The 26485-nt window shown below is 51.2% G+C and overlaps 1 protein-coding gene across 5 annotated transcripts in view; it reads right to left on the bottom strand.

Annotated features, from left to right (window-relative positions):
- Positions 1-26485, bottom strand: part of PSD4 (pleckstrin and Sec7 domain containing 4) — a 45642-nt gene that overhangs the window by 8019 nt on the left and 11138 nt on the right. For 2 of the 5 annotated variants that reach the window (XM_074397069.1, XM_074397070.1), the window contains exons 2-10: positions 12663-13714; positions 10774-10890; positions 10408-10516; positions 9594-9972; positions 2597-2773; positions 2050-2130; positions 1808-1920; positions 1528-1586; positions 1232-1321 (exon numbers count right to left, since the gene is read on the bottom strand). In XM_074397069.1, the coding sequence (XP_074253170.1) occupies positions 1232-1321; positions 1528-1586; positions 1808-1920; positions 2050-2130; positions 2597-2773; positions 9594-9972; positions 10408-10516; positions 10774-10890; positions 12663-13601 (2064 nt within the window). In that variant the 5' untranslated portion in view covers positions 13602-13714. Of the gene's footprint in view, positions 1-1231; positions 1322-1527; positions 1587-1807; positions 1921-2049; positions 2131-2596; positions 2774-9593; positions 9973-10407; positions 10517-10773; positions 10891-12662; positions 13715-20915; positions 21061-26485 lie in introns of those variants that run through there. The other 3 variants (XM_074397071.1, XM_074397067.1, XM_010330343.3) reach the window with 3 other exon arrangements.

The raw sequence follows: 26485 nt of genomic DNA, 5'->3' as shown, positions 1-26485 counted from the left end.
ATGACCAAGGAAGACAAGTCTCTGTCCTGTCCATGCTTAGTGAGGGTTTAACTAGTTCTCTTGGAGGAGAAATTAATTACCTACATGCTATCCTGCTGGGAGGGATCTGATGGAGAAGAAACTGGCTGACCAATCCCCACAAATGAATGAATGAGTGAATGATGCACTAAAAGTTTGAAATAATAACAAATAGGGTTAACGTAGATGTATCTCACTTGCTTTGATAGCCCTTGCAGTGCCTAGCAAGATGTCTGGCACATAGTAGGTGTTCAGTAAATGTTTACGAAATACAGTCATGTACCATATAACAGCATCACGATGGTTCAGTCAAGGATGAGTCGCATATATGATGGTGGTTCCATAAGACTGTGGAGGAGCTGTCCTATACAGGTGTATCATTTTTAATCTTTCGTATCATATTTTTATTGTACCTTTTCTATGTTCACATACACAAATACAGCACTGTGTTAGAACTGCCTGCAGTATTAAATACAGAAGCATGCCATACAGGTTTATAGCCTGGGAGCAATAGGCTATCCCATATAGCCTTGGTGAGCAATGGGCTATACGTATAGATTTGTGTAAGTTCACTCTGTAATGTCCACACAGTAGTGAAATTGTCCAGCAACACATTTCTCAGAACATACCTTCATCATTAAGTGATACACGACTGTGATGAAACAGCAAATCATTTTAATTGCTTATGACACACATGCTGGGTGCCAAGAACTATGCTGAGCACTTGACGGATTTTATTTCATCTTGATAATTGCATTATAAACTGGTTAATACCCTCAGGAGGAACTTGAGTTGGCCAAGAGGGGCAAATTGTCCAAGACTAGAATTCAAACCCAGGAACACGGGCTCCCAAGTCTAAGTTGCAGACTTTCACCATGTGAATGAAGCTTTACCCTTCTCAGACTATCACGGGGTAAGAATGACTTGAAAACTTAAGAAAATATTGCAGGGGTCCCAGTCCCAGAGAGTCTGATTCAGTAGGTCCAGCAGATTTGCATGGCTAACAGATTCCAAGATGCTGCTGATGCTGCCAGCCAGGGACCACTCTTTTACTAGCCCTGCGATAAATAAGCCTTGTCCTCTCAAGGATATTTTGGCAAAGCCAGTTCCAAGCTCAGCGTCTCCCTTGGAATAAAGAATCAAGGCTCCAGGTCCAGGTCCTAAATGGGGGTCCCCAGGTCCTGAGCCCGTAAGAAGACCCCATGGTGCATACCTTCAGCAGCTGCTTGGGGAAGTTCCCGCCATCCCTCAGGCCGTTCAGGTTGGTTATGAATTCCTGGCAGCTCATGCTCTTCCCAATGTTCTGTGGCCATGGAGAAAAGCGGGATGACTCGAGCACACATCCCATCCCAATAGAATAACCACCCACCATGGAACCCTTTCCAGCTCCCAAGGCCCACATCCCTCAGGGGTGTTCCTTGCCCAGTCTCAGGCCTCTGGTCTCCTCCTCCCTGCACCCCAAGCCACAGCCCCGGCCTCAGTTCCCACAGGGACTCTCTACTGTCTTACCTGTCCGTGCAGGTCCGTGTTAAGGAGCATGATTGCACATGTCAAGGTGTGTACAGAATCTGCCCCAGAGATAGGTGAGTGGAGAGAAAGCTCACTGGAACCAGTGCTCCTGTTTCCTCTGCCCACACCGGGTGGGGTAACCTCAGAACCCCGGGAATGCTTCCATTATCCATAGCCCCCAACACACTCCCACCAGTTCACTGCCACCTACTAAACTCCCAAGCGGACATGGGCACCCCAAAGTCTCCCTGCCCTGCTGTCAAGGCCAGCCCCTCCCTACCTACTGAGGGGAAGACCCCCGGATTGCAGTGATGGAAGTGTCTGGAGAACTGGTACAGGATTCGCTCCCGTTCCTGAGTCTCCCCACTGAGCACCAAGGCCTGAAGGAAGCCCCTGCCAAGGAGGGCCAGGGTCAAGGAAAGAGCCCAGAAGCTTGGGGCCAATCAGATCCCAGCCTCAGGCCGGCGCCACTGCCCCATACCATCCTCCACAGCCTCCCCAGAGAGGGCCCAAAGGCGTTACCGAAGGGCTCGGTCCAGGCTCTGGCCTCCAAACTGGAAGAAGGACAGGTACTCCTCAGCCACAGCCCTGCTAAAGTCATTGCTGCAGAAGGAAAAGGGGAATGGAGTCTGCACCAGGGGCCCGGGCTGGGGCTGCAGATGCACACAGGTCTCCAGGGCCTGCACACATTACGGGGCCTGATGCTGTGGGGGTGAGCAAGGGAAGGGTGCAGGCACACTGGGCCTCGGGTCCCAACAGGGCAAGGGGGCAGCCAGGGTTGGCATGCCTTGGTACCCTATTCATCGTAGACTGGGAGAGACCTGTGGAGTCTGGTTGACAAGGCAGTGAGGCCCAAGGACCAAGGGTGTGAAGAAGAGGTGACACGATGTGATCATGACTGGCAGGAAGTAGCAGGGACAGTGAGGGTATGAGGGGAAAGTTAGGAGGGGAGATGGGGAGGGAACAGGGCAGGGACGAGAAGGGGAGGGTGGCCAGTGGAGGGAGCCCTTCAGCAGCTCCTCCCTGGCTGCCTCAGCCTCCAGCTCTCCGCAGGCTCAAAGCCCCTTACTTCTTCTGCAGGTAGGCAGCCACTTCAGACTTTCGGAAGCCGTCCAGGCGATAGAGGCGGGAGGCCAAGTTCCAGGCTACCTCCTGGTTCCTGATGCCATTAGACAGCTTGTCTCCAGCTGGCGGCCTCTGGCGTTCTTCTGGGTACTGCGCTTGGGGCATAGGACTTGCAGGAAGCCTGGAAGAGATCATAGGTGTCCTCAGACTCTCACTTGAGATAGACCTGCAGGGTCTCTGGGTCAAGTGTTCTTGCAGGTCAGTTGTGGCAAGAGTTTCCCGAGCTCAGGGCCTTGCGTGGTGGGGCCTGGAGGAGCTGGACCCAGGCCTTCACCCAGGGAAGAGACCGAGTCACAGCCAGACTGACTTAGCCTGGCCTGGGACCAGGAGAGGCCCAAGAGGAAGCTATTCATGCAACGTTTCCAGGTCTGGGGCCGTGCACTTCCTTAGGCATGTTCCAAGTTTATCTCACCTCAGGCGGGGCAGCTGTATCCCTGTATGGCCCCCAGCGTTGTTTTTTCCAATGCAGCCACCAGGGATTGTCTCCGTCACCTGGGGTCCTGCTACACCTCCTTGTCCCTTTCTCACCTCCCAGCTCTGGCTCTAGCCTCAACTCCTAGATCTGGAGCCAAGAAAGCTGTAAGGATGGGCTGAGAACAGGAAGCTAGGTGGGCCCTGGTCATGGCAGCAGCTGGGGGAGTCCCAGAGGTGGTCCTCAGCCTCTCCCTTCCCCCACCCAGCAGCCTGGATGACAACAAGACTGGGTGGTGACCTGTGATCCAGTATGAACAGGCCCAGGCGCCCCCAGCTGACTCAGAACCTCCGACTCCTGCACTAAGACTCTCAGATGTCCCTCAGTCCAATCGTTACCTGACTCTTCTGTTTCCCCCGTAATATTCAGTCAGATGTGGGATATTCTAGTGATTTAAACATTCATTATCCAAGTGACCACAGTAAGGAAGTTGAACTGGTAAGCAGAAGACATCATAATGTAAAAACATTCAAGGGGGCCGGGTGCAGTAGTCATGTCTGTAATCCCAGCACTTTGGGAGGCCAAAGTAGGTGGATCACTTGAGACCAGCAGTTTGAAACCAGCCTGGCCATCATGGCAAAACCCCATATCTGCTAAAAATAAAAAAATTAGGTCGAGCACAGTGGCTCATGCGTATAATCCCAGCACCTTGGGAGGCCGAGGTAGGTGGATCACGAGGTCAAAAGATCGAGACCATCCTGGTCTACATGGTGAAACCTCGTCTCTACTGAAAATACAAAAAAATTAGCTGGGCATGGTGGTGCGTGCCTATAGTCTCAGCTACTTGGGAGGCTGAGGCAGGAGAATTGCTTGAACCCAGGAGGTGGAGGTTGCAGTGAGCCGAGATCGCACCATTGCACTCCAGCCTGGGTAACAAGAGCGAAACTCTGTCTCAAAAAACATAAATAAAATAAATTTAAAAAATTAAAAAATTAACCAGGCATGGTGGCACATGCCTGTAGTCCCAGCAACTCAGGAGGCTAAAACAGAGGAATCGTTTGAACCCGGGAGGCAAAAATTGTAGTAAGCTGAGATCGCCCCACTGCACTCCAGCCCAGGTGACAGAGCAAGATGCTGTCTCAAAGAAAAAAAAAAAAAAAGAAAGAAAGAAAAGAAAATCCCTGATAAACAGACATGTAACATTAGGCTTCGCTTAAGCACCCTCTCCACCTAACACAATTGGGTCAGGGTTAACTGGAGGTCCATTCCCATCTCAAGGTCCTTGGGTGATGGTGACAGAATGTCAATCAGTGCCAGAAACCAAAGAACAATCTTCCTTATGCATCTGGAAACTAGGCTGCCCTGTGGAGAGGTTCAGAGGCTTGGTAGCCAGAGTAGTTTCAGCCTCTGAAAACGGAGGGTTCTTCATGCCAAAAATTAAAGTTCACGCAACCCAAAATAGAAGTAAGTAAATCTAACTAAAATGAGAACATATTTTCATAGTAAATAATGAAAAGGTTTAATTGGGGCTTTATCTTGGTAAATGACACTAGACATTATACAAATAAGTTTATTTAAATCTTATGTTAAACACAATGCCTAAAATCTAATTTTCCCTGCACAGTTTTCTGGCTGGATAAGACATCTTGCATTCATGCTTTGATTTTCACGGTAAGATCTTAAAGGCCATTAAAAACAATAGCAGGTTGGGTGCAGTGGTTCATGCCTAGCACTTTGGGAGACTGAGGTGGGAGGATTGCTTGAGCTCAGGAGTTGAAGACCAGCCTTGTGGCCTGGCTGGACAACATAGTGAGACCCCCCCCCCATCTCTAGAAAAAAAAAATAAGTAAAAAATTAGCTGGGTAGAATGGTGCATGCCTGTGGTCTCAGCTACTTGGGAGACTGAAGTGGGAAGATGACTTGAGCTGGGAGGTTGAGGCTTCAGTAATTCATGATTGTACCTCACACTCCAGCCTGGGCAACAGGGTGAGACCCTGTCTCAAATAATAATAATAATAATAATAAAAATAACAGCTATTTTGAAATATAATTCATATACCATCCAATTCACTCACCTAAAGTATACAACTTACAGCCAACTGATCTTCAACAAAGCAAACAAAAACATAAAGGGGGGAGGGGACATGTTTTTAAACAAATGGTGCTCAGATAATTGGCTAGCCACAAGAAGGAGCATGAAACTGGATCTTTGTCTCTCACCTTATACCAAAATCAACTCAAGATACATTAAGGAACTAAATCTAAGACTTGAAACTATAAAAATTCTAGAAGATGACATTGAGAAAACCCTTTTAGACATTGGCTTAGGTAAGGATTTCACGACCAAGATCCCAAAGGCAAATGCAGTAAAAATGAAGATAAATTGCAAGGACATAATTAAACTGGAGAGCTTTTACATGGCAAAAGGAACAATCAGCAGAGTAAACAGAAAACCAACAGAGTGAGAGAAAATCTTCACAATCTATACATCTGACAAAGGACTAATATCCAGAATCTACAATGAACCCAAACTAATTAACAAGAAAAAAACAAACAATCCCATCAACAAGTGGGCTAAGGACATGAATAGACCATTCTCAAAAGAAGATACACAAATGGTCAATGAATATATGAACAAGTGCTCCACACCGCTAATGACCAGGGAACTGCAAATCAAAACCACAATGCAATACCACCTTACTCCTGCTAGAATGTTTATAATTAAAAAATCAAAAAATAGATGTTGGCATGGATGAGGTCAATGGGGAACACTTCTACCCTGCTGGTGGGAATGTAAACTAGTAAAGCCACTATGGAAAACAGTGTAGAGATTTCTTAAAGAGCTAAAAGTAGAACTACTATTTGATCCAGCGATCCCACTACTGGGTATCTACCCAGAGGAAAACAAGTCATTATAAGAAAAAGATACTTGCACACACGTTTACAGTAGCACAATTCACAACTGCAAAAATGTGGAGCCAACCCATATGCCCATCGATCAACCAGTGGACAAAGAAACTGTGGTATATATACACAATTGAATACTACTCAGCCATAAAAAGGAATGAATTAATGGCATTCACAGCAACCTGGATGAGATTGGAGACTACTATTCTAAGTGAAGTAACTCAGGAATGGAAACCGAGACCTCATATATTCTCACTCATAAATGGGAGCTAAGCTATAAGGATGCAAACACATAAGAATGACACAAGGTACTTTGGGGACTCAGGGGAAAGGGTGGGAAGGGGATAAGGGATAAAAAGACTGCAAATAGGGTGCAGTGTATACCGCTCAGGTGATGGGTGCACCAAAACCTCACAAACTATCATTAAAGAACTTATTCATGTAACCAAACATTACCTGTTCCACAATAAGCTATGGAAATAAAAATTATAAAAAAGAAAGAAAAGAAAATTCAAGTTAATAAAATAAAATAATAAAGTGGGGTCTGGCGCGGTGGTTCACGCCTGTAATCCCAGCACTTTGAGAGGCCAAGGCAGATGGATCACCTGAGGTCAGGAGTTCGAGACCAGCCTGCCCAATATGGTGAAACAAAAACTTGCCAGGCATGGTGGCATGCGCCTGTAATCCCAGCTACTCCAGAGGCTGAGGCAGGAGAATCATTTGAAGCTGGGAGGGGGAGGTTGCAGTGAGCCAAGATTGTGCCATTGCACTCTAGCCTGGGGTGACAAGAGCCAAACTCCATTTCAAAACAAAACAAAACAAAAAATAAAATGTACAATTTTATGGTAATTTATATTTACTTTTTTTAATTTCAAAGTGCTCCCTCTATTTTCAAAGTGCTATTATTTTAGTAACAATAGGTCATTTTAAAAAGCATATTTTAGGGCTTTGCCAGTTGATTATTCAAGTAGTTCTCTTTAGATGTGCCAATTGGTTCATTATTTTTATTTCCTCCTCCTCCATTGTTCACAGGAAAAACTCTTTTGGTTCCTGATTTGTCAGTGCCTTTCCATGTGATTTGTGAAGTTTTTCAGCATCACTTCAACAAAGCTTATGAAATCGCATGTTTTTTGATAAGATTTGTAATTGAACTTTTCTGTTAGTTTCTGCTGTGTTTCTCCTGCAATGTGGAGTGTGTATGAGCCTCAAAAGGCAGTGAGAAATCACCAGCAATGCCCTTGACTCATCTGTGTTAGGTGGAGAGGGTGCTTAAGTGAAGCCTAATGTTATAGGTCTGTTTACTAGGGAACATTTTCATATTATGATTGACTCCTGCTTCCCAGGTCAACTTCTTAACTGTGGTGACTTGGATAATGAATGTTTAAATAAGTAGAATGTCCCATACCTGATTGTAACATAGTGGGGGAAACAGAAGAGTCAGGTAACGATTGGACTGAGGGACATCTGAGTCTTAGTGCTGGACTCAGAGCTTCAGAGTCAGCTGGGGGTGCCTGGGCCTGTTCATACTGGATCACAGGTCACCACCCAGTCTTCTTGTCATCCAGGCTGCTGGGTGGGGAAAGGGAGAGGCTGAGGACCACCTCTGGGACTCCCCCAGCTGCTGCCATGACCAGGGCCCACCTAGCTTCCTGTTCTCAGCCCATCCTTACAGCTTTCTTGGCTCCAGACCTAGGAGTTGAGGCTAAAGCCAGAGCTGGGAGGTGGGAAAGGGACAAGGAGGTGTAGCAGGACCACAGGACAGGAAAGGGCGACAATCCCACGTGCCTTGCATTGGTAAAAACAATCCTGGGGGCCTCAGAGGGATGCGCCTGCTGCCTGAGGTAAGATAAACTTGGATGGGCATTTGGGTTGGTTCCTGGACAGGGAAAATGTGGTACATATACACCATGGAATATTATGCAGCCATCAAAAACGATGAGTTCATGTCCTTTGTAGGGACATGGATGAACCTGGAAACCATCATTCTCAGCAAGCTGACACAAGAGCAGAAAATCAAACACCACATGTTCTCACTCATAGGCGGGTGTTGAACAATGAGAACACATGGACACAGGGAGGGGAGCACTACACACTGGGGTCTGTTGGGGGGAAATTGGGGAGGGACAGTGGGGTGGGGAGGCGGGGAGAGATAGCATGGGGAGAAATGCCAGAGGTAGGTGAAGGGGAGGAAGGCAGCAAATCACGCTGCCACGTGTGTACCTATGCAACAATCTTGCATGTTCTTCACATGTACCCCAAAACCTAAAATACGATTAAAAAAAAAAAAAAGATAAGCTTGGAACGTGCCTACAGTTTACCTGAGGAAGCACAGGGCCCCAGACCTGGAAACCTTGCATGAATAGCTTCCTCTCGGGCTTCTCCTGGTCCCAGGCCAGGCTCAGTCAGTCTGGCTGTGACTCGGTCTCTTCCCTGGGTGAGGGCCTGGGTCTAGGCTCTCCAGGCCCCACCACGCAAGGCCCTGAGCTCAGGGCGTCCTTGCCACAACTGACCGGCATGGACCGCAACCTGAAGTCCATGACATGAACCACTGCTGGTTCCTGCTAGTCCCATTAATATGACTCACATTCAGCCAACCAGAGAACAAAACCTCTCTTTCAGTGTAGAGATCCCAGGGGCTGATAGCCCTGAGGCTGCATTCTGGGGCAAGTAGACATCTAGGTTGGTTTCTCAGTTGGCCTATTCCTACTTGTGGTCACAGTTCTGGGGTTACACAATTCTATGTCGGGCCTCAAGATCCATTCCTTTGGTCTCCATCAAACCTCCACTTGATGAGGTCTGAGCCACTGCCCCAGGCCTAGGTTCTTGGGTGAATGCCTCCCAGATACCTCCTCAAATTCAAAGCAGTCTGTAATCCCCACATCCCAAGCTCTGACCGTGCACTTCCCTAGCCTGCCAAGCGTGGCTCCCTTTTTTATGGGCAGGCAAATGCCCCTGCTCAGGTTCCCTGGACATCTCCTCCCCTTCCTCCTCTCCTGGTCTCCAGCTATGGATGCTGCTTTTAAAGCCCTGACCCAGCACACTCAGATCTCACCTCCATGTGTATAACTATCTGCTCTTTTGTTTCTGATGCTTCTGAATCATAGTCTTTCTCAAAACTCATTCCTGGTGCCCACTTATGTAATCCTTGCTTAATAAATATGGGTATGTTTAATTCCAGTGTGCATTTCTCACACTCCATCCAGACTAGGATATTCGTTTTTGGTTTTTTGTTTTTGTTTTTGTTTTTGTTTTTGTTTTTTTTTTTTTTGAGACAGAGTCTTGCTTTGTCACCAGGCGCCAGGCTGGAGTACAGTGGTGCAATCTCAGCTCACTGCAGCCTCCGCCTCCCGGGTTCAAGCAATTCTCCTGCCTCAGCCTCCCAGGTAGCTGGGACTACAGGTGCACACCACCACACCCAGCTAATTTTTTTTTTGTATTTTTAGTAGAGATGGGGTTTCACCATGTTGGCCAGGATGGTCTCGATCTCTTGACCTCGTGCTCCACCCGCCTTGGGCCTCCCAAAGTCCTGGGATTACCGGCTTGAGCCACCATGTCCAGCCCCAGGATATTCTTAAATGCATCCATAATTAGGAGCACAAGAGTCAGTCAGTCCAAGACTTACTGTTCTGCAGAAGTCAGGTGAATGTCAGGCTGGATGTTTCCAGTCTCTTCAAGCCGGACTGTTTCTTCACTCTTTACTTCCTCGCCTGGGTTTGGGGCCTCCACTGCCTCCTCTTTCTTCAAGGAACTTGGATCTTCCCCATCCGTCTCCAAGAGTGAGGAGTGTGAAGCGTTTAGTGTCCACTTGGGCAAAATCCCTGAGCTGTGGTGTTGAAGCTGCGGGCTGCCCTCCCGGGATGATGCAGGGCTGGGCCTAGGGCCAGGGCCTCTGCTCTCAGATTCTGGGCTACTAGGCTCTGGAGAAGAAGCTGGGCTCCTTGAAGGGCCGGGGGCCAAGGCGCAGGGACCAGATTCCTGGGGGTGCCCAGCCTCCTCGTCACCTGAGGAAGAGCAGGAAGTGAGGCGGGCACAGGGCAGGAGGCAGGAGAACAGCCTGGGCACCACCTCCAGAGGCTCCCTCCCTGGGGCTCCTCCCCTGGAGCCTGGCAGCAAGCCCTGTCCCTCCCTCAGGCAGCGACCTCTCCCAGTCACAGAGGCAGCAGACAGCCGGCTCCCGCGACTCCAGCCTCCAGGCAACTAAGGGCTCAGGACCTTTGCTAAACCACAAAGACCCAGGGGTAAAAAATAGGTCTTTTGTAGATTTCCTTCATTTACTCTATAAAGAGGCAGGATTTAACCCCAAGTCTGTTTGGCTTAAACATAATACAATGGGACCCATTAATGACAGCCACGGATCCAAGAATGATTTTTGTTCCCACTCCAAATTCTAAATCCTCCCAAGACCCAATTTCCCAAACCCCCTCATTAGGGCTCACCTCTGTCCTGGGAGTTAAGAGGCACCTGGGGCCAAAAAGGACCTGCTTGCTGCCAGCCCTCAGGGCTGGGCAGGGCCTGTTGAGAGAGGCATAGGTGTTCCCATGAGCCCTGGAGATACAGAGAAGCAGATGAGAGGAGAGGCCAGGCAGGGAGAGGGAGAAAGGAGGAGAGGGGAAGGAGGCCAGCAGTAGACAGAAGCCCCGCCCTCCTCCTCCCACCCAGGCTGGAGCCTCAGTTCAGGAGAGTCCTAGATGTGAGAAGCCCCACATCCTAGGATTGTTGGTGCTAGGCCCTGGAAAGGAATGGGTTCATGTTCCTCCTCCAAAGATGGAGAAAGTGAGGCCCGGAAAGGGGAAGTGACTTGCCCAAGGTTGCACAGGACGTGCAGCAGGGCCAAGATCAGATCCGATGCATCCTGATTCCCAGGTCAATGCTTCGTCCACACACGGTGCTGCAGATGGAGCTGAGCCAAGCTGATCTCCCTGAGAAGTTGAGAGAGAAAGAGAGAGAGAGGGAGAGGAGAGATGACCAGAGGAAAATTGCTCCCAGGGCCTTTCTCAAATCCCATGACACCTTCTCCCTTCAGTCTGCCCAGATGGCCCTGCCTCAGGTGGTGCCAGCCCAAGGAGGGGCTGTGTTTTAGGGAGGATGCGAGCCCTAGATACTGGGCTGGGTAGGCTCTGCTTTCCCAGACAGAGGCCAGCTTGCAACTTATAGCACTCCCAGGCTTTCCTCTGAGAAATTGGTGCTTAGAGCAAGAAAGTCCATATCCAGGCAAGGTGGCTCACGCCTGTAATCTCAGCACTCTGGGAGGCCAAGGCGGGTGGTTCACCTGAGGTCAGGAATTTGAGACCAGCCTAGGCAATATGGTGAAACCCCACCTCTACTAAAAATACAAAAATTAGCTGGGTGTGGTGGCATGCCTATAATCCTAGCTACTTGGGAGCCTGAGGCAAGAGAATTGCTTGAACCCAGGAGGCAGAGGGTGAGCTGAGATTGCACCACTGCACTCCAGCTTGGGCAACATAGCAAGACTTCATCTCAAAATTTAAAAAAAAAGAAAGTCCTGAGAACATGCACCTCCACAGGCACAGCCCTAACTGTGGTGGAGGGGACTCCCATCACTGCCCAGGAGCTCCTCTGTTCTTGGGGCTTGGGTGACAGAGCTGCTCTGGGTAACAGCTCTTCATTGTTCTTAGGGAATTGAGAGATTAGAAAATTATAGCCATACTCTGCCATCTTGAGTCTCCTTATCTCTCTCTCTCTCTCTCTTTCTCTCTCTCTCTCTCTCTCTCTCTCTCTCTCTCTCTTTTTGCTTTTGAGACCGAGTTTCGCTCTTGTTACCCAGGCTGGAGTGCAATAGCGCGATCTCGGCTCACCGCAACCTCTGCCTCCTGGGTTCAGGCAATTCTCCTGCCTCAGCCTCCTGAGTAGCTGGGATTACAGACGCACGCCACCATGCCCCAACTAATTTGTTTTTGTTTGTATTTTTAGTAGAGACAGGGTTTCTCCATGTTGACCAGGATGGTCTCGATCTCTTGACCTCGTGATCCACCCACCACAGCCTCCCAAAGTGCTGGGATTACAGGTGTGAGCCACCGCGCCCGGCTAGTCTCCTTATCTCTTAAGGAGAGGCCTTCCTGGGAAAACTGTGCTCCCTATTGTCTTACAGAGCTTGTCCCCATCCTTAGTTGATATTAAGACTCTCTGCCATTGGCATATGGGCCTGATCTATTGACAATGGATGGGGGAAGAATGAAAGATGATGAGCTAAAAGTAACAACATGCTGAAATCTGTCAAGAAGAGAAAGGACAGGACTTTTGAAATAGGCACCACTCTGTTAGGGGCAGAGGTCACCCTTTCAGGCCGAGCTCTGCCCTGTTACAGTTGGGAGTGTCTTGGAGGTAGGAGGGGGAGAATCTGAGATGACCTGGAACATGCTGCAATTGGAGGAGCTGTTTGTTCTCCAAACATATCTAGACATAGCCCCTTGGAGCTGGTGAGATGGAGACATTTGTGGACTTAATTACCAGCTGACATCAGCTGCCATCATGGCATTGATAAAATGTCCTGTCTCTTTCTGAAGCCCATACTGGTCCTGATTTTCTGCTCTATTACCTTGCTATATACTGATACAGGTTATCCCAAAAGCTCTTAGCATCAGAAAGGATGTCCTGGACCTGATGACCCTGAGGAAGACCCTCCCTTCTGTATTCCCAGCGCAGCCCTATTTGTTCCCAAGACTGGGCTTACCTCACTCTCCCCCTGAGCAGGAGGTGCTGCAGGGGTCCCCTCAGCAGCAGCCACTGAGGCCCAGCAGATGGAGTGTGATTTGTAGATGGGCACGGGGAATGGAGGGGTACAATGCCCACTGGTAGCAGCGTCGTCCCCCAAATCCGGCTCACTTCCCAGCTCCCACAGCACCGTGTCTCCTGGGAGGGGAGGCTCCAGGGTGGCTGGACTCTCAGGTCGTGTCCTCACACCCGCATGGCAGTCTGAAGCCCCCCAGGAAAAGCGCTCTCCAGAAGCACTGTTCTCTGAACAAGGACTCTCCAAGAAGAGGGGGTTGCTGAAGAACATGCTCTCCTCCTCAGCTCCCCACTGTGGGGAAGACTCTGGGATTCCCTCTCTCAGCCATGCCTGGCCTTCCCCTTCAGGCTCACTGCTGTCTTCCCCGGAGTCCTCCTCCTCAGGTGGGCTGGAGAGCAGGCCCATGTCCCCGGGGAGGTCCGCAGGGGGTGAGGGGAGGCAGCATCTCAGCCCTGCCTTGAGCCCTTCAGTCTTCTCCAGCTCCTCCTCCAGGTCTAGGACACACATCTGGGCCTGTAGGATGCCTGCCCAGAACACCACCTGCGTGGACGTGCTCCGGTTCTGCTGTGGGCTCCCCAGTAGACGGCTGTTCCCAGGTGAGCCTGTTGAGCCCGGTGATGCTGTGCTCTGCCTGTGCTCCCCCTGGGCAGAGCAGCTCCCCAGGTGTGTGCGCTCCACATCGGAGCCCCAGGGAGGAGCATCTTGTCTGGTAGATTCAGGAGGCTCAGTGGCCCAGGTTTGCTCCCCGCAAGGCTCTGGCAGGTCCTGATGGCCACACGTTTCCCTTGGGCACTCTCCTGGGTGGGGCTGCAGGTTGTCTCCCAGGTAGAGGTTGAGAATTTCCATAGGCTGGGGGTGGTCAGAGAGTCCGTAGTCACCCATTATCCACAGAGCAAACGCTGCGCAGGAGCCCCAGGAGTATCTGCTTTCACAGTCTCACTGTGTGGACTAGGGGGCGTACTGGCCGCTGGGGTAACTGGGAATCCATGTCTACCCTGGGAATGTCCAGAGCAAGTGCAGGTTAGGGAAGGACTGTCAGCCTTTGGAGGCACGTACCTAGTGTCTTAGATGTGTTTGGAGTCTCTGCCCCATCTATGCCTGCTGCTAAGGGACAGTGCCCTCCACTCCCCTTCTGGGAGTAAGGTGTGTACCACATACTCCATCTGCCCCCACAATCTCTAAACTTGCACCAGGGCAGCACCTGCCCCAAAGACACCCATCTGCTGGCTGAAGGTAGCCCATGCGGTTTAGCTGAAAAAAACCAACTGGCCAAATCAGATCCTTCTCTTGGCATTTGGATTGGAGAGCGTGGAGACCGAGGTGGTCGGCAGCAGGAACAGAAGGTGGAAATGCCTCTAGGTATCAAGGAAGCAGCTGCAAGCCACACAGGACGTGTAAACCAAAGCATGTGGGAGCCACACAGACACAGTCGGAGGTGAGGAGAATGGAACAGACTCGCGGGAGAAGCAGGCACCCACAACAGTGAGGCCACAGCCTGCCTTACTTCCACTTTCCAAGATTCCTATCCTTGGGCCTACCCTGTTCACGAAGCTGGCTCATAGGATGCTTCTCGGTCCTTGTAAGCTGCTGACAGCTTGGAATTTGGCCCAGGTGGAAGCAGTAAGGGGCTCTGTGATCAACTAAGCCCAAGCCCTCATCAAGGGAGGATGCTTCAGCCCTGCTGCTCGCCACCCAGCAGACCACCTGCTGCATGGGGAGCAGATCTCTGCCTTCTAGGGAGGAAGAGGCTGGGATGCGGTGGCTGTGTCTGCCTGGAGCTGCCCTGTGCACAGGCCCCACTAACACTCTGGGTGGGCCCTTATCAGATGAGCCCAGGAAGCTCCCAGGGTGTTTCCTAGAAGCATGCATCTCTAACCCCTGCATGCAGCCCACAGCTTACAAGGCTCTCAGAGCAGCCCCGCGTCCTCAGTATAGCAGGCTTGTTTAGATCCAGAGCACACTGTGAGGCTTGTAACTGGTTTGTCTCACGGTTCTGGCTCTCCACAAAGTGGAAGTGCAGGGTCAAGTACATAGGCCCTTATGGCATGTTACAAGCACTCCCCTGGCTCCAGCTGTTTTTTTGTTGTTGTTGTTTGTTTGTTTGTTTTCCTGAGACAGAGTCTTGCTCTATCACCCAGGCTGGAGTACAGCAGTGAGATCTTGACTTACTACAACCTCTGCCTCATGGGTTCAAGCGGTTCTCCTGCCTCAGCCTCCTGAGTAGCTGGGATTACAGGCATCCACCACCACACCTGGTTAATTATTATTATTATTATTTGTATTTGTATTTTTAGTAGAGACGGGTTTCACCATGTTGACTAGGCTGGTCTTGAACTCCTGATCTGAAGTGATCTACCTTCCTCGGCCTCCCAAAGTGGTGGGATTACAGCCGAGAGCCACTGCGCCCAGCAGCTGTCTTTCCTTATTTTCCCTTCGCCTTACTTCACTGACAGATTTCTTTTTATTTATTTATTTATTTTTTTAAGATGGGGTTTCACTATGACGGCCAGGCTGGTCATGAACTCCTGATCTCAGGTGATCCACCCACCTCGGCCTCCCAAAGTGCTAGGATTCCAGGCGTGAGCCACCGCACCCAGCCACTCACAGATTTCGATCTTGAAGGCTGTGTGTGTGCACTTGTGAGCTGTATTAGAATATTTTGGGGAGCAAGACTATTAACACACATTCTCTCAACTTATAACCATGTGTGACTTCCAGATACCCAAGAACAACAGCCCCTTCCACGTGCAGTAAGCACCAAACCTGTCCCCCCGACCACTGCCCCAACCTCGCACCTGAAAGATGACCAGGCCTGCCTGGTGGAAAGCACCTGAGTGTGAGCAAAAACATGACTCATCCCACCACATCCCACGGCAGCCTCCTCAAGAAACCAGCCCATAGGGTATAGGAAATAGGAAGACATACCTATTTAGAGATAGAGGGGAAAGCTGGAGAGAAGCACCTGGTTTACACATACCAGAACATGAGACATCCCTAGCTCTACTCAACTGCCTCTCTTCCCAGACCCCAAAGCTCCCCCCTCCAGGTCTCTGCTAGGGCCTGGTTTTTGGGCCCAGATAGCTCTCCTGCCATGTACAACCCCTGATCCCTTCTCCTGTTCTCATTCACCCAACCCCACATGTTGAACCTGAATGAGTGCCAGCCTTATGGCCCTGTGGGCATCAGAGCATTTTGCCAGGATAACGCCAACTCACCTTCTCTCACCATTAGTCAACTCACTTGGCAGGAGAAGTTCCAATGCCAATATGGGAATGGGAGTGGGACCGCTGGAAAGGACATCCTGAATTTTTCATAAGATAAGAGGGAAGCCTGCTTGTCTCTCTTTGCATATATGCACTTGCAAATAGGTATGTATATGTACATAAAGTAGCCCTGTAGATACATGCTAATGCAGATGCTAGATATAAATGAGGATTGGACTTGCCTTCCCAGAAGAAACCCAATGTTTCTTGCTGAGTTTTTTCAGAAAAAAAAATAAATAAATACCAGAGGCTGCAGCAGCTTTCCAGAGAGCAAAGAGAAGAGAGCTGATCTCTGGGGCGTGCAGCACCTGAGGAGCCTGGGAGGGGTGGGGTATAAGGAACTGGGCAGTGGAGGGGAGCCCAAGGCAATGGAAACAGAAAAGGTAGAGACAGATCAGGTATTCAATGGGGACAAGGCATGTGGTTTGACTGGCTTTGACTTTTTTTTTTTTTTTTTTTTTGAGACGGCATCTCACTCTGTCACCCAGACTAGAGTGTAGTGGCGCGACCTCAGCTCACTGTAACCTCTCTCTCCTGGGTTCAAGTGATTCTCCTGTCTCAGCCTCCCGAGTAGCTGGGATTACGGGCACTCGCCACCATGCCTAGCTAAGTTTTGTATTTTTAGTAGAGACGGGGTTTCACCATATTGGTCAGGCTGGTCTCAAACTTGTGATCTCAGGTGATCCACCCGCCTTGGCCTCCCAAAGTGCTGGGATTGCAGGTGTGAGCCACTGTGCCCCATGGCTATGACTTTTTAAACCAGTTAAACTCAATTTGACTGCACTCCACCCCTCACTTTTACTTTCTGAGCGCATGTATCCCGGTGTGTAGCTCCCAGTGGGTTTACCCAAGTGGTTCTACTTTGCCCAGAAGGTAAGGGCCAAGACAGCAGGTTCTTTGTGTTCCCTGTTTGCCACTGTGTCTCAGTATGAAAATGTTGAATGGCTCAGTCACTTTACTGACTGATTTCTTAAACCACTCCCACCCACAAAGCTCTGGGAAGCATACTTTAGTTCAAGTGGATTAGAAACTTAAGGATTAGCATTGACTTGGGAGGTTCAGGCCTGCCTGTGACTTGAGCTGGGGTGTGAACCCAGCTTACAGCTCTCTTAGGCATCACTCTATCTTCCTGCCCACTGATCAATTTCCTTGGACATTTCCTGAATTCACTTGTGAATTCAGGAGAGTCACTTGAACTCCAGTACAACAGCTGAGTGTCGGTGATGTGGAACGTTTATGAAAATAAGAGAGGGGATGGCTAGATGAACGGACAGATGGATGGAGAGATACACTGAGGGATGGATCCTCAGAACTGTCCCTCCACAACAACCGGACCAGAGGACTGGGGAGACAGAGGCTTGGAGAAGGAGAATTAGCATCATTATAACAGGAAGCCTTCTTCCGGAGGGCCAGTATGCCCATGACCAATCACCTCTTCCTACCATCCCCAGGAAGGTAGGTCCCTACAAGATCAGCAACCAAAAATGTCCCTAGGGGTCTTGGCTCCAAGGCAGCAGTCTGAGCAGAAGGGAGGACCCATTCAATCATCTTGTTTGTGCTTTCCACTTGTGGAAGGGGCACTGTGTAATTGTATGTTTAAAAGATGACTTCGTTTCTTTAAAATTGCTCCTGCCTGAATATAAAAGTGGGATGATCTCAAAGGTGTGGTCACTTCCGAAGGCCATGAAGGCAGTTCTACTGGTACCCAGGTGAGGTCAGTCTGACTTAGGAAGGGTGGAGGATGGAACTAGCTTTTGATTCCCAAGGTAGGGTGGCATCCCTTAGGCAGAGGCAGGCCAGGAACTGGGCAGCAGGTCTTCTTTTTTTTTTTCTTTTTTAGGTGGAATTTTGCTCTTGTTGCCCAGGCTGGAGTGCAATGGCACGATCTCGGCTCAACCCCCGCCTCCCAGGTTTAAGAAATTCTCCTGCCTCGGCCTCCTGAGTAGCTGGGATTACAGGCATGTGCCATCACACTCGGCTAATTTTGTATTTTTAGTAGAGACAGAGTTTCTCCACGTTGGTCAAGCTAGTCTCGGACTCCTGCTTTGGCCTCCTAAACTGCTGGGATGACAGGCATGAGCCACTGCGCCTGGCTAGAGCCCAGGTCTTACACATCTAAAATATTCTCGGCTTACTTGTGTTTTTCCATCCCTGTTGTTTAGCAAAATCTCTTTTGAAATCTCCTGTCTGTCTCATCCCAACCAGCACGAAAGCAGGAGGAAAGGAATCCACCACAAAAGAATTGCCACGTGCCCCGTCAGGTGAGTTCTGTTACCTCTACATTAAAGTGGCCCTGCATTTCTTCTGAGCACCGAGGTGGCTCTGACAGTGTAAGGACAGTTCAGAGAGTAGGGAACAGGGAGGGAGCGGAGGTGGGGAAGAGAGAGCACCGCTCCACTCCGCCACCCGCCAGGCACTCTTCTTGAGCACAACTGACTACATTCCAGGGCATCTTCACCACGGTAGGGAGGGGGTGTATGTTTCTCATGGAGAATCCTGCAGGGAAGCCTTGTGTCCCTCTTGTGGGAGGTGAAGGACACAGAAAGGGTGGCTGAGGGACTAAAAGATAGAACCTGCCCCATCCTTTGGCTTCAAGGCAATTTATTCTTGACCCTAGAGGGCAGGCAGGAGCCCACCTGACACCTGCTGCCCAGATTGTACTTTGTAACCGAGTTTGCGTTTCACCCTCAGCCTGCCATTGCAGCCTTGTGCGCTGGCTGAAGAACTGGGAGATCGGGCACAGAGGCTGGGTGTGAGCCTGCCCTGAGTAGGAAGGTGACGGCTTTCAGTGTCTACCCCCACTCTGAGGGGCAGGCTAGAGCTGGGGAAAAAAAGAAAGAAAGAAAGGTGATAGCCTTGGGTGTCCTGACCACCCTCCTTGGCCCACTTCAGGGTCATAGTGAAGGAAGCAAACATGGAGCCTCACAGACCAGACTCCCATCCTAACTCTACAGCTGACAAGCCATGTGGCTCTGGGTGAAAAACCCCACCTGCTTCCTTATCTGTAAAATAAGGAACTAAGACCCAGTAAAAGCTACACTTCACAGGTTTGTTGTAAAGTTGGAATGGGTCTGAGTGCTGGGCCTGGCCCTCGGCGGATGCTCAGGAAATACCGTGTCCTGCTCAGTTTAACTTTGTTGTTTTGCTGTCCATTTAGAGAAGCCAAAATTAACAAAAACAAACAAATAGCCCTCCTGGGCAGGCTCCGCTCTGGACCTTCTCGAGGAGTCAGCCCTGAGCCTTCATCCAGAGGGTGCCTGTTTCCGTTTCTGTTTTTGAGCTTCCAGACTCAGCAAGCAAACACTCCCTCTTTTACCCTGGAAATGTTTTCCTTCCTATGGAAAAAGTGTGACGGCTTCTGGCCTTTCCAGGGACTTAGGAGGTGACCGGTCCTGTCCCTGTGCAGCCCAGGAAGCTGCCAAATTACAGATGTGTCGCAGGCAGGAACCGTGAGTGGCATTTTCTGGCCTGAAGCTGCAGGACAGAGGCCTCTGTCTGAACTTGGGGCCTGAAGCACCGTGAGAGAAATGACTCGAGAAGGCCCCACATCCTGCCCACACAGAAAGAGCCACCGTGCAAATTTGCGTGCATGAACATACACACACACACACACACACACACACACAGAGAGAGAGAGAGAGAGAGAGAGAGAGAGAGAAGCCAGTGCGACTGAAGGCCTGTGGTGAGGCCAGCTGAGGCTCAGGAAGGGAGCAGAGGATGGGGGTCTGAGATGGGCAGAGAGTATCCAGGGGAGAATGCATGGGGATAGAGGTAGAGGCACCCCGGACAGACACTGCCTGGAGAGGACGAAGACCCCCAGAGGGCTGGGGCCAGGCTGGGCCTCTCCTCCCTGGGTCGTCTCACCCCACATCCCTCACCCCTTCCTTGGGTCTCTCCCCCTTCCCCAACAAAGAGCTCAGCAGCCCGGGTTCTGACCCTCATGCTAGGGGGTTCCTTGTCCATAGGAGGATGGGGCCGTGTGATGCTCTAGAGTCCCAGGAAGCGGGGAGACAGGTCCCCTTAGGGCCCACTTTTAAAATCTGGGCCAAGGTCCAACGAACAGAGGGGTATTTCTCACTAGCTGATGACAGGCCACTCTTCTCTGCATTCTAGCAAAGGAGTAACTTCAACTGTGGGATTTGAGGCCCTGGAATAAGAGGGGAATGGCGTCGAGGTGGGTGGGAACTTTGTTCCATGCAGCTCCCTTTACTATGACAGACTACAGTGGGTCTTAGAGTGTCCCAAACAGGCACACTTTGAAAGTGCAGTGGTTCCTGTGGCCCACCAGGACAACAGGCCTAAGCCAGAGCTAAACCAGCAAGGAGGGTCCCCTTATGTCTCTTTGAGCATCTCCGGGATACTCCTGGAAGGCAAGATGAAGCTGGGAGTCCCCTGATGGCCAAGTTGACTCTGAGCTCCCACAGCAGCCACACCCAGAGCTGCCCCCTCCCCACACCCAGGCCTTCCGGACTCCCTCCCTCCAGAGTCTAGGGTCAGGGATCACTTGGAGCCTTTGGCCACAAAAGCCCCCACTGGGTACTTAGCCAGAGCGGTCACTGGGGACCCAGCGACACACACAAGAGGTTTAGCAAGGAGCTTCCTTCTCCCTTCACTATTCCAGACCTCCAGGGGCTCTGCGGGGAGCCAGGGCAGGGAAACAACAGGGGTCAGTGGGCCAGCGCAGGGAATCAGAGAAGGGTCAGATGAGAAAGGGTAGGCTGAGGGAGGAGGGGGACAGGGCGGAAGAAGGGACGGGAAGAAGGGGCCTAGCCTCCTCCAGGCTCACGGCAGGTGCACCCGGCACTGCAGGAGCCCTCAACTCCCCCTGCCCGCCTGCCCCGGCCCCTGCCGCAAGGACCCACCAGTGAGTCTCCGCATTCCCTTCTCCGGCAGGTCCCTCCAGCCCCACCCTAGGCAGACCCACTTAGCTCACCTCCAAAGGACCCAAGAAAGGATGACTTGGCCTGAGCTCCCAGGAGCACTTCCTGGCTGCACAGTCGGCCTGCCCAGTGAGTGTGGCTGGGGCAGTGGAGCTTCCGACTTCCGCCTCCTCCTCACCACAACACACACCCCCTCCTGCTCCCCGCCACCTCCCCGGGGTTCCTGAGCTGCTCGGTACCTCACACTTCCTGCCCACAAGACAAGAGCCTCTCCTCCTAGACCCAGTGCCTCCAGCTCCCTTCCCCATGCCCCTGCTCCCTGGAGGCCCCCACCCTGCACACCAGCCTAGAAAGAACGTGCCATGGTGGAACAGGCCTCTGCCTGCCATGCAAAGGCCTGGGAGAGAGAAAGGGGAAGGGGCCGAGCCCTGGTCAGTAAGCAGGCCCCACCTCCTTCCTCCCTGCGGTTCTGCCCCAGGTTCTCAGCCTTGCCCTGGGTCTCGGTCCCCTGCGGGGCACACAGTGAGAGACAGGAGGGCCCTAAATGAGGCAAATTGTGGTTTCTAACAAACGACATTTCAATTTTTGTACGGCTATGTCTCATGTCGCTGGTAGTTATGCAAGTAATATAGTTGCCTTTTTTTGGTTACAAAGTGTCCCCCAATAGCACCTCAACCCCTCCTCACACCTATTTTATGAAGCATTAATAAACCCATCATACAGATCTGGATCCGGCGGCAAGCTCAGAGACGCTAAGCCACTGCCCAGGGTTGCACAGCTGGAAAGTCACTAAGCTGAAGTTAGAATACAGAGCCTTTGACTATATGAACCAACTGACCTCCATTCCCCTCTGCTGAATTCCCAGCATGTGTCCTCTGGACATAGGCTGCTGTGTCCACGAGTGTGAGTTAGGCTGGTGGGGAGCTCACTCACCATACTATTCTCCTCCCTCCACACAATCTGTTTCCTCAGCTTCAATTACCCCTGTCTTCTCTGCTGAGAGTCCACCACCCCCGCCCTCCCTGAACTCTCATCTTCACGATTCCAGCTGCCCAGGAGACTCCCTTATTTGCATGTCCGCACAGCAGTGTGGACCAGCTACCCGACCCAGAGTTGAGAGGGTCAAGAGCTAGCTCTCCTGCAGCCGAACCCCTCCCCGCAGGATGCAGAGTCCACAGGAACACACCAACATGGAGCCCATGCACCCTGCTTTTCCACCACACTCTGGGTTCCCAGATCCTGAGATTCTCTGTTTCCGGGACCCACATGGCCCCCTCCCCTCATGGGCACACTGCGCCGCTGCCCTGTGCAGTCTGAGACTGGGTGGGGCGCTGGCAAGGTTCCTGATAGTGGAGACGGGAGTGGATAGAGAGAGCTGGAACCTGGAGGCAGCTCACCTACCCATGTGCATTGTGATACAGAGCAGGGTGAGGAAGAGAAAGGAAGCTGGAGCTGCTTCATGGGCCAAAGGCTCAGGTAGGCTGTGCTGCGGCAGCAACGTTCAGAGACAGAAAATCCTTCAAACCTGGTCATCCAGGCCCTGATCAAAGTGGGAGGTAGGATAATTAGACACTTTTTTTTTTTTTTGAGATGGAGTCTTGTTCTGTCACCCAGGCTGGAGTGCAATGGCGAGATCTTGGCTCACTGCCACCTCTGCCTCCCAAGTTCAAGCCATTCTCCTGCCTCAGCTTTCCGAGTAGCTGGGATTACAGGCCTGTGCCACCATGCCCGGCTAACTTTGTATTTTTAGTAGAGACGGGGTTTCTCCTTGTTGGTCAGGCTGGTCTCCAACTCCCAACCTCAGGTGATCTGCCTGCCTCGACCTCCCAAAGTGCTAGGATTACAGGCGCGAGCCACGACGCCTGGCAGGACACATTTTATACGACAGCTTATGAGCTTCAGTGCTAACTTTCACATATTTGGACTTATCAGATGGAGTCCCCCACTCTCCACTTCCCGGGGCTGGCAAATGTTGGGGGCACGCTTATCTCACCAGCACCTCAAACTCAATATTTATAAGGCGAATCTGGTTCCTTCTCTCCTCCAAGCTGGTCTTCCTCCTATATTGCGGCTTTTACAACTCTCTCTCCACCAAGCTGGGCAAGTCAGAAACCTGAAGTCACCAAGACCTAAATGCAAACCCTCTACTTTGGCCCCCGGCCTCTAGGGGTGCCTGCAGAACATGGCCATGGCGCAAAGCCAGCACCTGCTCTGCGCAGGCTCTATACTACAAGCTGCTGGCTTATCAGGATTAAAACACATGACCCCTGCAGAAGCTGAAGCAACTCCATCTTGAAAGCTAACCTGCCACATTGACTTAACTGATTGACCCAGTTTCAGGGCAGGGCCTCTACGATTTCCAGTTTATCTATTGTTCCCTGTGTAAGAGCAGGTACTTACTGTAAGCCTCTAAGTGCTACCCTTAGGTCAAACAACCTTGATGGCATCACACTTCAGTTGTCTTACAAATCCCATCTGAACCACCCCTACCCTATGGTATATGAGCCCTGGGTTTGGGTGCTAATGCCGGGATCCACCATCTCATCTCGTCGCCGCCTGAGACACCTCCGTAGCTTCTGTTGGAAGTCCCCTAGCTTTGTCCACCTCTTTCTTCAACTTCTCAGCTTCCTCAGACTTTGGGACAGCTTTGCATAGGCCTGCCTACTACAGAACAGCTCCTGTTCTCAGGGAGCCTCCAGTCTAGAGACAGAGAAAGAAAATAAACAAACGGACTCATGAATCAAACCTTATCATAAATTGTGAGGAATGCCTGGGAAGAAGCAAAGAGAAACAAGCGAGGGCGACCGCACTGCTATGCGAATTTGGGGAGGCCTCTGAAGCTGCACCATGTCCTGGTGGGGAGGGTCCAGCATGGAAGGGCATTTTCGGCTTCTAACTCCTTCCCTGAGGCAGGAAAGGTCTCTGCCTGTCCGGGGAATAGAACGCAGGCCAGTGTGGTACAGCACCAGACCCAGGCACCCAGGAGGAGTGGGAAAAGATGGGGCCAGAGGGGCAGGGCCAGATCCCACAGGCGCCCCAGTGGCAAGGCAGGGTGCATTTTTTTTTTTTTTTTTTTTTTTTTTCTGAGACAGTCTCGCTCTGTCAGCCAGGCTGGAGTGAAGTGGCATGATCTCAGCTCACCGCAACCTCTGCCTCCTGGGTTCAAGCGATTCTGCTGCCTCTGCCTCCCATGGAGCTGGGATTATAGGCACCCACCAACACATCCGGCTAATTGTATTTTTAGTAGAGACAGGGTTTCATCATGTTGGCCAGGCTGGTCTCAAACTCCTAACCTCAAGTGATCTTCTCACCTCAGCCTCCCAAAGTGCTGGGATTACTGGCATGAGCCACCACACCCAGCCCAGGATGCGCTTTTGTTTGTTTTTGGGATGGAATCTTGCTCTGTCACCCAGGCTGGAGTGCAATGGCTAGATCTTGGCTCACTGCAACCTCCTGCCTCAGCCTCCGTAGTAGCTGGGATTACTGAGTATGCCACCACACTCAGCTAGTTTTTCTATTTTTAGTAGAGACTGGTCTCTACTCCTCCAGGCTGGTCTGTAACACCTCAGGTGATCCTCCCTCCCTGGCCTCCCAAAATGCTGGGATTGCAGGAGTGAGCCACCACATGCAACCCCTAGGGTGCATTTTTAAAGCAGAGAAATGACAGGTTAAGGAGTATTTGTGTATTTTAAGGTCACCCATCTGCTATATGGAGAACAGATGGATCTGTCTGCTGTATGGAGAAGAGATGGTAGAGGCTACATAAGTTCAAGGAGACCAGTCAGGAGGCTCTGTGACTCCAGGCAATGGGGGACAGTGGCTTGGCTGGGGCAGTCATGGCACAGAAGGGAGACACGGGACTGGGACTGTATATGGGGAGATGAGTGTAAAAGCTGCCGCTTCATTATATGTGAGGGGTCAACATGGGAGGGGAAGTCAAGGGCAACTTCCAGATTTTTGGCTCAAGCAGCTGTGTGGGCGGTAATAATGGCATTGGCTGAAATAGGAAAGAACTGGGAGATAAGGCTTGGGGGGAAGCTCAGAGTTTAATTTTTAATATTGGACTTGAACTACCTGTAAGATATTTCAAGTAGACAACTGAAAAATGCACCCGGAAGCCCTCTGAGCTGGGAGAGGGAAGGTGGCACCTGCCCAGGATGGAAGGGGGCAAGTCTGCAAAGGGGACAGAAAAGGGACTGCCGTGAAGGTGAGAGAAGCAAGGGGAGAGCTGTGCTGCCACAGAAGACAAGAGGGGGTTACTTCAGACGGAGGAAGTGGTTGGCTTGGTTGATTGCTGCTGGAAAGTGGAGGGAGGTAAGAAGCGAAAGTGATCTACATTGAACATGGCCAGAGGTTATGGACAAGTGGGGTTGGCAGCAAATGCTGAGGCAGAAGCCAGGAGACCAAGAGGTGAGGTGTCAACCTCCTCAAGTTGGGGCTCTGCACCGTCCCCCGAGTCCAGGCTTCTGGGTGATCCATGGCTTCCTGAGGCTGAAAGGGGAGGCACCAGTGATCTCCTTCCCCAAGTCCAGGCCCTGCCCCTCAGCTGAGTTATGGGTTCCTGTCATCCCCCTGACCATGAACTTCTCCAGGGCAAGGACTGGCTCATGTGCTTTACAGCAGATTGCCTGACTCACAGTTGCTACACAGCCATTTGATGAATGACTAAAGGCTGCTCAGCCTCTCCTCAAGACCGTACTAAGGGGTATGGGACCTGCCTCTCCCCGCTCCTTCCGTGCAGTGGGTCTTGCATATGTATGGTGTGTGTGTGTTGGGAGTTCCCTCCCCAGCCCGTCCTCCTCCCTACAGCACAGAGGACACACAGCGCAGCAGACACACAGCACAGCCAGGCAGCTCTCCTGCCTCCTTCGAGGTAAGCTCCTTCCTGTTTGCCTACACAAGAAGCTGCTGAGCATAGGTAGCTTCTCCCAAACTGAGCACAGACCGGGGAGTAGAGCCCACCTTCCAGGAGAGGATCCCTGGGGATTTCAGCACACAGTCAGCCCCTCCTGGCAGGCAGAGGGGAGAGAGGAGAGAGGCCACCAGTGAAGGAAATGGCACCTAACATAAAGCCCAGGACCCTTTCCTGAGGACCCCAATGTGCTGACACTTACCAGGCCCTCTCCACACATCACCTCTAGTCCCTAGGGGACTGGGGTCAGGGTGAGGACATTGTTATCCCCAGGCCACAGAACAGACGAGGAGACAGAGGGTCAGCAGTCACTTGGGCTTGCACAGGCAGGAAATGGTAAGGCTAGGATTGGACCTGGGCCTGTAGAACCCTCCAAATGTACTTTCTGCTGGACTCCATTACCACTGCATGCTGCGGAAATGAAAACCCAGGTGGGGAGCAGGGCTTCTTCCCAATGAGCAGAGCTAGACAGGGTAAGCCTGACTCCCATCTCCCAACTGGAAGTTCATAAAAACCCTTGTGCTAACGGAGTTGAAATGCTGGCCTGGGCAGAGTAAGAGAGGAGGACTGAAGCATCCGAATGGGCTCCAAATTAGTCTCCATAAAAGTCCTATGCTTCATATTTATTTATTTATTTATTTATTTATTTTCCGACGGCATCTCACTCTGTCTGCCAGGCTGGAGTGCAATGGCGTGGTCTCAGCTCCCTGC

The sequence above is a fragment of the Saimiri boliviensis genome, chromosome 1, assembly GCF_048565385.1.
Source record: "Saimiri boliviensis isolate mSaiBol1 chromosome 1, mSaiBol1.pri, whole genome shotgun sequence".
Classification (NCBI taxonomy): domain Eukaryota; kingdom Metazoa; phylum Chordata; class Mammalia; order Primates; family Cebidae; genus Saimiri; species Saimiri boliviensis.
This window is presented reverse-complemented; position numbering and strand designations above follow the sequence as displayed.